Source organism: Pelodiscus sinensis, chromosome 2, assembly GCF_049634645.1.
Source record: "Pelodiscus sinensis isolate JC-2024 chromosome 2, ASM4963464v1, whole genome shotgun sequence".
Classification (NCBI taxonomy): Eukaryota; Metazoa; Chordata; order Testudines; family Trionychidae; genus Pelodiscus; species Pelodiscus sinensis.
Window position 1 is genome coordinate 210,931,731 of NC_134712.1, and position 12,388 is coordinate 210,944,118.

The 12,388-nt window shown below is 39.6% G+C and overlaps 1 protein-coding gene across 2 annotated transcripts in view; it reads left to right on the forward strand.

Moving 5' to 3' along the window:
• Nucleotides 1-12,388, forward strand: part of SLC25A13 (solute carrier family 25 member 13) — a 138,941-nt gene that overhangs the window by 79,237 nt on the left and 47,316 nt on the right. For both annotated transcript variants that reach the window (XM_075922333.1, XM_025180350.2), the window contains 4 exons: nt 8,128-8,274; nt 9,598-9,736; nt 10,522-10,615; nt 10,774-10,858. In XM_075922333.1, coding sequence (XP_075778448.1) covers nt 8,128-8,274; nt 9,598-9,736; nt 10,522-10,615; nt 10,774-10,858 — 465 coding nt within the window. The remainder of the gene's footprint in view (nt 1-8,127; nt 8,275-9,597; nt 9,737-10,521; nt 10,616-10,773; nt 10,859-12,388) is intronic.

Sequence of the window (12,388 nt, forward strand, 5' to 3'; positions counted from 1 at the left end):
TGCAGCAGCAGTTCTGATGTGCAGCATGATAAGATTTCACTTTGGCTGTGCACTGGACAGCTGAGAGGTATCTTGGGTGAGGTAGCTGGTTAAGTTGCTGTCATATTTATGGGAGGCTTCAGGTGAGCTCCAGGTGACCAGGAGTCCTGGGATTTTACTGAAACAGACTGTCCAATTTCAATAAATTTGTGGCACTGCAGCAATTTTAGTAAATTGGTATATCTAGTTACCCAGGTCATGTAGCTATGACATCATTACTACCCTTTGCCATAACGCAGCGGTTCTCAAACTTTTTGCACTCCGGAGCCCTTTACATGCGTAAAAATTTGTGTGGAGCCCCAGCGGTCCACTGATTGTATGTGTTGTACCTATCAATGTTTCCAGTTTGTCAACCTCGCGGAGCCCCTGGAGATGTCTCGCGGAGCCCTGGGGCTCCGCGGAGCACAGTTTGAGAAACACTGCCATACAGCATTGTGTCCTTTCGGTGTAAATGCTGAGGCTCTGGCAGAAACTATTCTTGGCATAAATTTGAATTATTTTTCACTTGTGTGGAAATTTTGCTTTATATTTCCTAACCTTTGGTATTCCACTTTTCCTTCTGACCGCCTCTCTGTATTTGAGTCACTATCCTTGGTCTAACATCTAGACCTTGGACCTTAGGCAGCAGGATACCACAGCAGATGCCAAGTTACCGCTTGGCATTCCTGATGTGTATATACTTTTTATATTGCCCTTAACTTGGACCAGATGAGTTCCTTAATGTCCTGCAGGTACTGTTTTGTAAATAAAGCACGGCTTGCTGGTTTTTAATGAAATAATGTAAGATTAAAAGTAGTTCATATTTCTTGCCGTTTACCCACTCCCCTTCCTGTAGAGCGCACACTTTTCATATTCAAATTTTGTTAGTACAGTTTTATTAATCCTCATTTCTGACAAAAGGAAGCTAGATGAACATTTAATCACTAAACTTCATTCTGTATGCAAGCTTTATTCTGAACTCGGAGAGAGGGCATCAGACCCTGGTGCACAATGCCCATGAAAGCTCATGATACCATCTACATGTTTTGTTAGTCTTTAAGGTACTGCTAGACTATTCATTGTTTAAGTTTTTCCAGTTACAGGCTAACATGGTAACCCCTCTGAAACTTGAGATCTGATAGTCAGAACTCAGTGATTCAGGAGCCAATTCACGATCAGAAAGAGCCACAGTAGTGTGAATTCATTGTTTCATTTACCATTTTATGAATATAATTCTCGCAGTAAAATGATTGACCGAGTATTCTACAGCTGGTTAATAACATAGCAGAAGCATCCTGATTGGTTGACCATTTCAGTTGGCTAATAATTAAATCATACAGTGTTTTAATACCATGTGCTGCAAAGAGCCACAGGAGAGACATTAAAGAGCCACTTGTGGCTCCTGAGCCTCAGCCTGTGTGTCACTGCTCTTAACAAAGAAATAACTTCCTGTGTGAGATATCGTCCTTCACGAGTTGGACGGGGCGTTAAATACCACGATCTGCTTCAAGAACAACAATTTCAACCCCTGAGGTTTAAAATCAATTGATAGATCAGATTTTGTATTGGCTAATGTATAGGTCTGTCAAACTCATTCAAACATTAGCTAGGATTTTGGTCAGTTGTGGCATGCTAGTTGATGAGATAATAATACCTGTAAATGGGACCTCATAATCTACTGCAGTGGAAAGGATTGTGTTGCATCTAATGAATGCAAGTCAATTGGAAATGTCAGTCAGACCTGAACATAAATCTCCACATAACTGGAAAATGAATTATGTTTCTAATGAGCTCTATGAGAAAGCTGAGGTAAAATTCTAGGTGGGAAATCCTTTCGTTAAAACTCTGGTGCCAGGGTGCCTGAGACCACGTGAATTAATTTTGCATAAATGGTTATTGTAGCATAGTAAAATTCAGACTTCTATCATCAAGGGATAATCTTGTTTTTAAGGTATGTATAGGGATTACAGAAACTTTAATCTAGGGAGGGTTCATTGGATAAGTATTTTGCATTGATAAGCAATTAAGTTTGTTTTCCTTTTATAGCTGCTTCTCACCCATATTTTAGTTAACTAAGCAATGTTAGGCTGGAAGATGTGAATAACTTCTCAGTTTGATTAAACAGCAAAATTTATTTGCAAATTAAGTTTATTTATAATTGGTGTTTCTGAGCCTCATTGCATTGGTACCATTTTGCTTTTTTTTTTTTTAATCACATCATGTCTCCTAGATGAATGTTACCGGCTACCGAGCATACTTTTGAAGCATCATTGGTCATCTGTGAAATGCCTTAGTCAGCTGGCATAGGCCAATTTGGGCTTTTCTTTGCTGTGTGGACATATACAGAGAGTTTCTAAACTATGCACAGGAAAAACCATGGATTGTAAAGAATCCCAATTGTCAGGGCAGCTACTCATAAATTGAATCTGTCGTGGTCCATATGAGCTTCAGATGTCTTTTCTGCCTTCCTGCAACTGTCATCTGCTCTTCCCATTTGGGCAGCAGTTGGGGCATGGGATCAGGTTGGCAGCATTGTGTGCTTTGCCCTGTACTATTCCTGTGTTAGCCAAGTTGGGTAATTCTTCTCCCTAGTTAAACCTGCCCAGCAAATGTGAAACAAAGAGAAACATTGTTGGTAAGGTAAGGATGATGAAAATTGGTTTGTTACTGGAGGCCCTTATTGGTAGGTCACCTGGGTCCTGATGAAAAATTGGCTCTTGGATCATGGTCATTATAACCCTTGGATGGTGCCTTGTTATCCTGTGGCTGAGACATTGTACCTCGAATGTTCCTATGTTCTCACGCTGACCTCAGTATTCTACATCTGCTATAAAGATTTTTTAATAATCCCAATGGCCATTAAATAGGGTGCAAATTGCTATCCTGACAATGAGCTAATTTAGAATTAGCAAGGAAATGTAGTTGGGTAGATTGGAATTGTGCCCGACACGCTCTTTGCTCTACCTTGACATTTCAGTGCTATACACAAGACCTGGTCTGCATACTCCATGGCAGGATGTGCCTAGGTTTTGTGGCAGGGCTCCCTAATTTATGCAGCACTGCAGTGTTTGTCTTCTGCCAATCCAGAAACTCCTTAGCAGCTTGAATTAAAAAGGGGAGATTTAAAACATTTATTAAATAAGAGGAATCAAGAATTTCTTTAGCATGTTTCAAATACTAATTTTGAATATTCATGGGTTTATGGCAAATGATTACAAAAAATGGTCAAATCCAGGCTAAAGTGGGGTCTGTAATGTAAAGGAAATACGACAGACCTGGTATAGTAACTCAGATATTATGGCTAAAATATTGTAAGCATTTCTTATTAGAACCAGAAATTTTTGAATAATTTAGTGAGTGAATTAGAGTATTAAAACATATAGCAGTGCTCATTTTTCTGCCTAACATATTCTCCGCTTTATCATAACTTGGAGACAAACTACAAATTCCAAAGATGTTGATTAGAAAACTGTTCAAGAAGCCATGAGGCCAGGATATCAGAAGCTGTTTTTGGAGGTGCCAGAAATATCATATTTGCCTTGTTTCCTACTTCTTATCTCACTGAATGCATGCATTGCCTATGAGACAAATATCTATTTCCTCTACTTATCAGTAAAGATATTACACCATTAAAAGTAACATAATAGAAATTCCTGATTAATACAGGATCCCAGTTTAATTTCACTTTTTAGAATATTTTTTTTAAATGTGAGTAGTGGCAATAGTAGCAAAATACCTCTGTACCATGAAAAGACAGGTTCAATATCTATGAAAGCACTCTGATCCAATTCATTTAAAGTATGGCTTAGAAATAAGCAACTTCCTTCCACAGAAAAGAAATGTTAATGAGATTTGAAGCTGGAAGGGATAATTTGGTAGTAACTTTTGGGATATCTGCATTTTTCCTTCTTCTCATTAAAAGGGATTAATCCTGAACAGAGAAGTCTACCTGTCTGTCTTAACTGACCTTAAATATTTGACTTATTACAAAACCAACTGAAAATTAACATTATTTCAATCTGTAACTTGTTCCATGCTAAGTCTGGAATTTGTTGGTGTAGTTTAGTCAGAGGAATATTTAGTTCTTGTAAAATTTCTGTAGATAGCAATAAAGTTAGCCCTTAGCAGAAGCCCTCCCCCCCTTGCTGCCTCTGTATGAGAGGCAGCAAGGATGGGGGGAGAGAGGAGAAACAGTGCTGGGGAGAGTTGGCCTCCCATTCCCCCTCCCCCACAGACAGGGGCTACTGTCAGGATGGGCTCTTGCTACATTTAAAATGCAGTAAAGTAGGCTCTTAATTTAAAATGCAGAGGCGCAGTGGTCCTGGAGTCAGCGTGAGCCGAGATTGCTCAGTCCCGGCTCGTGCCAGCTCTGGGAGCTGCTCCTGCTGCAGCTCTGCAGAGCAGCTCCCTTTATCAACTAATTGTGTAGTCAATACAAATTGTATCAACTACATGATTAGCCAAATAGCTGCTTGTTAACATCCTTAGTGCTCACTCTGGCTCTAAAGCAAGGCTCAACACGGCACTCAGCACCGTGGTATCATTGCATAGTGCCCCACCAGAGCAGTCTCTAATCTCCCTCTTCAGTCCTAGCCAAGAAGCTGAAGAAAGTTTGTCGGGATCGCTGTCCTATTTCCTGCATGAAAGAAGGCGGGACCAGGGCTGTTTTCTACACCCCAGTCTTGAGTTGCTACATCTCTGTGTGGACGCTCCACAATTGAACCCTGAAGAGCACATGTGCTTAGAGGAAGTAGAGTAAGTTCTCTTGGGAATCAGGAAACCATGCACAAGACTGACCTACCTGGCCAAATGGTTGAGGTTTTTCCATTGGGCATCAGAACATGGTATCTCTCCCTCATGCTCTTCAGTGCAGTCCAAGCTTAGACTACTTACTGCAGCTCAAGAACCAAAGTCTAGCTCATTTTTCATCATAGTGCATTCCACTAGCTGATCCAGGGCCAGAAGATGTTTTTCCGTGACATGGTTTTCCTATTCCTGAGAGGCCTCTAAAGATTTTACCTGCACTTATGGCCATAGTAGAACCTTAACCTGGTTTTCTCCAGGTAACCATCCTGCCCTTCAATATGCTATGCTCCTGTTCCTTCTGCCACTTAATTTGGAACATCTCTTTCCTACTGGTGATGACATCAGTGAGACAAGTCTTGGAAATCAAGGCCTTCGCCTCCGAACCGCTTTACAAGTTTGTTTTATAAGAGAAAGGTCCAGCTGCGGTCCCACCCAGCCTTCCTTCCAAATGAACCAGGACACATTCCTACCTGTGTTCTGTTCCAAACAGCACAAGACAGTGGAGGAGAGACATTTTCATGTCCTGGATGTCCAGAAGGCTCTGGCCTTTTACTTGGAATGTACCAAACCTTTCTGCAAATCAACCCCGCTTTTCATCACTATAGCAGATAGGATAAAAAAAAAACCTTCCAGTTCTTCGCCGAAGATTTCCATTTGAACCACATCTCAGATACAGACCTATTACAAGCTGGCAAAAGTCCTACTACTGATTGTCCAAGCTCATTTGATTATAGCGCAGGTATCTTCTGATGGCCTGCCTGGCAAACTTGCTAATGTTGTCCTCTGCCCATGCATTCACATCTCATTATACCCTCACTCGGCACACCAGAGACAAAGTTGTGTTCAGCAGAGCTGTATTGCAATCTACGTGACTGTGAACTCCTACTTGCCTCTGAGGGTAGGGATGTTGGAGTTATTCTGGATAGTTCTCTGAAAGCATCCACTCAGTGTGCATCAGCAGTCAAAAACCAAATAATATTAGGAATCATTAAAAAAAGAGATAGAATAAGACCGAGAATATCTTGTTGTCTCTGTATAAAACCATGGTGTAGTATGCCCATATCTTAAATACTGTGTAGAGATATGGTCACCTCATCTTAAAAAAAGATATATTGGAATAGTTTCAGAAAAGGGCAACAATAATTATTAGGGGTTTGGAATGGGTCCCATATGAAGAGAGATTAAAAGGACTTGGACTTTTCAGCTTAGAAAAGAGGAGATTGGGAGAGATGTGATAGAGCTCTAAAAAATCATGACTGGTGTGGAAGAAGTAAAGTTATTTATTTGTTCCCATAATATAAGAGCTAGGGGTCCAGAGCAGATTTAAAACAAAAAAAAGGAAGTTTTTCTTCACTCAGCACATAGTCAGCCAGTGGAACTCCTTCTTAGAGTATGTTGTGAAGACCAGGACTTTAACAGGGTTCAAGAAAGAGCTAGATAGATTCATGGATTTAGGTCTGTCAATGGCTATTAGCCAGGATGGGTAGAAATGGTGTCCCTAGCCTCTGTTTCTCTGGAAATGAATGACAGGAGAGGGATCACGAGATGATTACCTGTTGTGTTTACTCCCTCTGGGGTATTTGGCATTGGCTGCTGTCAGCAGACTGGATACTGAGCTAGATGGATCTTTAGTCTGACCCAGTATAGCCATTCTTACGTTAGAATTTAATCGATTAACCGATAATATTAACTGATAAGCATTAGTTTATCAGTTAAACTCTTCCCAGTCCCCAAGGAGGCAGCTTTGCTGCAGCAGCAGCTTCGCTGCCTCCCCGGAAGCAGAGCCAGCAGGGGCTTTGCTGCGAACTCTGCAGTATAAAGCTTATTTAAGCTTTAAACTGCAAAGCCTGCAACACGTGTAACCGTGTAACCACTGCGATTTTCAGCAGTTACACAGTTACCATTTTAAGCAACTTTTAATAGCCCTGTGTGAGTGTGTTGCTTGGAGTCACCCACTGTGGAATGGACATGAAGAATTACTTGAAGATAAGACTGTTAATAATTTTCTATAACTGGTGTTCAGAACATGCTGCTTATATCCATTCCACAACCTTCACTCCTTCCCTGCTGTCCAGAGTTTCCAGCAAGAAGGAATTGAGGGTAGAAGAGGAGCAGATAGCGTCCCTTATACTGCCATGCAGGCACTACCGCAGAGGGAGCCAGAGCTACTCCCCTATGGATACTGCTAAGAGGAAAACAAATATCACATGCACAAGTGCCAAGCACACGTGCCTCATATAGAATGGACATGAGCAACACATCTCAAAGAACGCCAGTTATGGAAACAAGTAACTCTCCTTTTTCACAGAATAGAAAAAAAACAATTTGCCTGCTGTGAGAAGCAGGATGTAGATGACAGTAGAAGATGATGTAATTTTTGGAGTGCTTATTTGATGTGTATACTCTTCTCCCAAGTACATTTGAATCACAAACTCTGAAAACATTGAGTGCTGCTATCAAGTAGATCATGTGATGGATATCCTTCTACTCTTACTGCTGATATCTTGAAAGGTGATGGTGGCTTGGCAGCACTGAAAATAACAATAAAGGTGTGGTGATGCAAAGCGTTCTAAACTAGGCATCTAGTTTGATTTTTAGAAATCCTTTTTTAGTGCAGCATTATACAAATAAATTACCTTCTGTTTTAAAATAAAGATTCCTTATGAAGGAATATTCACATTATCCTTCTGACAGAGATCATTTGTGGGAGCAGAACCTATATAAATATAATTTTACAAAGATTTGATTGACCTATGTGAAACTTAACAGTAAACAAATAAATGTGCTCTGATGTGACATCTTTGTTTACACTGAAACATACCAATGGGCACACACCTCTTCTGGTGTTTTGAAACTCACGTTTTTTTGTTAAATGAATTGCAATAAATAAAGGGAAGCTAGTGAGAACTAAGTTGGGCTATGAATTTAAAGCCCTAATTCTGCGCTTACTCCTTGTGTGGAACTTCTTTTCCATGCTAAGTGTGTCTGCACAGGAAGTTAGTGCAGAATAGTTATTTGTGTTTATAACTATTCTGTGTTAGCTACTCTGGGCTCTTCCCTGCATAGACAAGCCTGGAGAGGGAAGCGAATCCCTGATCTTGTAGTAGAGATGTAGAAAAATGTTAGTGGAGACCTTGTTTGTGCATAAAGAGGGTTGCGCAATAATATATGCAGAACTCCGTCCCTGTAAGGGGGAGGATGACATGTTTTGTAGAGTGTTGGGTGTGCTGTAGATTTTAGCTTTCGCATACACATCCAAGAAATATAGCTAATGCAAAGTATATTTTTTTAATGCATTTTCAGGAAATACAGTTGGAACATGCAAAACAAGCATTTGTGCAGCGAGACAATGCTCAAGCTGGGAGAGTCACTGCCATTGACTTCAGGGACATTATGGTCACTATCCGGCCACACATGTTGACACCATTTGTAGAAGAATGTCTAGTAGCGGTAAGTTGTGTGTAGCTTATTTGTACTGTTGTAAAGATTGGGGCCTCATTGTGCAAACACAGCTGGTGACAGTCCCTTCCCGAAATTTATTATTCTGTTTGTAGTCTGTGTCCATCACTCAATACATAATTATCTAGGTACACACTTAGACTCTCTCATCTCAGGCTATATCTCATCACAGATCCTACTATCAATTGCTCACAGGAAAGCCCAAGCAAATTATGAATAGTCGACAACCTCAGGCTGCATCATACCATCTTATTGTTTTATCATGGCAAATTGTACTCTTCCAACAAGCCATTGCTCCCTGACTGAACAATCATTCTTGAAATGTTTGTTTTGTAAGTTTAAATTTCCAGTAGCAGCTCACAATTATGTCTAGTGTCTTGGTCAGTGAAAGTTGGACGCTGTCACTAGTGACTGTTTTTGAAGTGCTTTTTCAAACCATATTATAGAAATTATAATATGAGACTTGTTTGTTCATCCAGTTTACTCTGTACCAATTCGGGATTATTCCGTGCAATACTGTATATCTCCCCTCCCCAATGCATTTGCCTTCCGATTTTAAATGTATCTCACTCAACACTGTCCACTCCTTTCCTTGGTAGGTGATTCTAGTGTATGCTGCATATCTTAATTCTGAGCTACTTTTGCCAATACTAATGGCTAGATCTGAATCTACTATTGTGGCTGAGGATTTTTCAGGACTTTATACAGAGAGTTGCATCTTTATATGCAGCTTAACAATGACTTAGAAATTTGTATTTTCCTTTTCCCTTCTCTCGTATATCATATCTCAAGTTGTCATGGTCAGAAATGTACTAGGTTATGAATGCTGTTCTTGTTATGTTGTATTAAATGTGCTTACTGTATTTAACCAACATGGTATATTCTGAAATGAAATGTTTGGGTTAATCATTTTTAAAATGTATTTTCATTACGTTTTTCTGTGTATCTGAAAGTCTTTAAATTTTTTCTCAATAGTAGAAATAACCCAACTTATAAAACTTGTCCCACTGAAACAGTATTGAAACTTGAACTCTGTAAATTACGGCTGGTCATGTTGTTATAATCCTGCATATGTATTTGTTTAGGCTGTTAGCGGTGGGGGTGAGTCTTACATTCTGGTTATGATTAGTTTCAGTAACATAAGACTCTTTCATATGGTTATTTATTTTGCATTAAAAAAAGCTCGCTACTGTCATTGTTGCAAACTAATGTTATTTCATAATTTTATTCAATGATTTTCTTGATCCTAAAATGTTGCAAAATATTTAAAATAGCTCCTCGCCTTCCTTCGTTTATTGACTCTTTCTGCTCCAGGCTGCTGGAGGTACTACTTCCCATCAGGTCAGCTTTTCCTATTTTAATGGATTTAATTCCCTCCTTAACAACATGGAGCTCATTAGGAAGATCTACAGTACTCTGGCTGGAAATAGAAAAGATGTGGAAGTGACTAAAGGTTAGTAGAAATACTCTGTGCAGTTTTTAAGTTTTCCTTAAGTATTGGCTTGGGAGAATGGCACTCATTTATATGCTTCAATAGCAAACAAACAAAATGTGTGCTTTTGTGTTCAGCTCTGTGTCATGTATTGTTCAACCATTCATGCTCCTGTTTAGTCCACCTTCCGGGTTTTCCATTTGTTATAGCCAAAGAGAAAGTCCTAGGCAACTGAAGATAGGTGTAGGCGACGGGCTGGGTGAGGAGAGAATGTAAAGATATTCAATCTTCAAAAACTTCCTAAGACTCCTGCCAATTTGGCAGCCTATTAAAACTGACCTTCAAGGGTAGTTGAAGAATTCCATAAACTTGTACTGGCGGCATAGTAATCTGATCTACAAGCTTGAAACAAGATGTTATCTGCTGTATCTAACTGGCTTTATAGAGATTTCCCTCTGCAACACCAAAGATTCATTAATGTGACCTAGTAGGACAAATACACATGAAAAGTTCTGCATATTCCTGGGTGTTTGGATTTGTTGTTGGTTTTTTCCCTTCTGACCCAGTACTGATTGATCCTGTATGTCAGAAATCTTAAGTCTTGCTGACAGCACTGAGCTTGAAGACAAGAAAGGTCCTCTTATTTCCTTACTGGATGTAATATTTACGATATAGGCATGTTGTGGTGGGAGCTCTTTTTGCAGTATCTTAGTTTAATACTAAAATGAATAGTGACTCTGGGATGCTGGGGGTGTTCTGCTTTGGTTTGATTAGTTTTCCCCTCTGCTGTTTTTCTTCTATTGTAGAGGAGTTTGTTCTGGCAGCTCAGAAATTTGGTCAGGTTACACCAATGGAAGTTGACATCTTGTTTCAGTTAGCAGATTTATATGAGCCGCGGGGGTAAGTAGAAACTTTTTTTTTTTTTTAAAGAAAAAAAACCAGTGGGCAGTGGGGGGTGATATTCTAGCATGCTGCCTAGAAGTGCAGGTAACTTACAGTTCTTTGAAAACCCTCTGTTTAATGTAAATTTCAATTTAGTGTTTGCTTGGTCTCCACAGACGCATGACACTAGCTGACATTGAAAGAATTGCTCCTCTGGAAGAGGGAACGCTGCCCTACAATCTGGCTGAGGCTCAGAGACAGGTAAGGAGAGAAGCTGTAATGATGCTTTTAGTGTACTCCTTCCTCTAGCTCCTCTCTTGTTGTCTGAGTTGTTGTCTTAGCCATGTTTTCTTTCTTTTGCACTTTTATAACATAAAGAGCTGGGTGTATCATTGGAATCTTCACTTTAAACAAGTTTTCTCTTTTCAGCCCTTCCCCCCCCCCCATACAGTTGCTCGTTTTTTATTTTTGCCATTTAAGAAGACAAAGCATAACTGATTTGATTGTGATGATAAAACAAAAGTGTAAAAGCATCATCTAGCCACTTACAAAAAGATGATGCATGTTCATTTACTAAAAAAGTTTTAGCCTTCCAGATTATTTCCTTCAGAGTAGTTTTTAATGAGGAAAGAAGACTTTCTAATTTCAGCATGGATTTCAATTCTGGCATGCAGAATGCTGAATGAAAAAGGCAGTTGTTGTCCTAAAGAAATATGTGTTCAAGTCTTCAGCACATTGTCTTCTGTGCTTTACATTCTGCAAATATTGAACTGAGACCTAATTTTTAGTGTGCCATCATAGTTTTAAAAAGTAAAACTTTTTTGTGTGGAAGAGTTTATAAGTTGTGGGGGGAAAATGTAAGACACAGAACTATTCTATAGTTTAACAGAAAATTATCTTTTCTCATTGTGTGAAGCAAAAAACAAACTGGGGAGCGCTTTTTTAATCTTATTGGCGCCTTGAATTTTAGGTTCAATCACATTTTTGCAGATCTTTCCAACTTTCTTAAAACTGATGCAGTTTTGGGTGTAGATAGTCTTAGAAAAACATAGTTTAGGGCAAACCAAGCTTTGTATCTTGCGAGACTAAATTTTTTTTGCTTGGAGCTTTGGGTCTGTGCAGAGACGCCAGTTTGACCACAATGAATTGATGCAGGCTACATTTTTAGGACTAACAGGCCTTGAGCCAGACCTCGTTGTGTGTGTACGTGCGCATGTGTGCACACCCTTTCCCTCCCTTCCACTACCTCAGTGCAGTATCCAGGTTTTTGTGTGTGCGTGTGCGCGCGCGTGCGTGCTATGATGAATCCTAATTAGCTGATTCCTTAAAGCTGGCCATCTCTTTCTGGAAGTCTTGCAAAGGAACTAAGAAGTAATTGTGTTGCACTAATATATTGAGTAGTGCAAGTTACAATAGGTAGCAGTAATACAGCTAAAACTGCAGTGGTGAAAAAAATCTTCATTCACTCAAATTTTCTGAATAGGGGTCAAATGTCTGTTCTTTAAATCAGTGTAACAGAAAATAAAGAACACTTGAAGATAGAAAAAGCCCAAGAAGCTTATTTAAATTATCCCCCCTTCTGGTTATCATCTATACCTCTTCACACTCTGCATCCAACTTTTATGATACTTAAGTGGTTCTCAACCAGGGGTACATGTACCATGGTGGTATTTAAGAGGTATTCCTGGAGGTACATCAACTCATCTTGATATTTGCCTAGATTTACAACGTTGCCTCCTCCTTCCCTCCCCTCCCCCCCAAAAAATAGCAAAGTCAGTAAAACTAAAATTT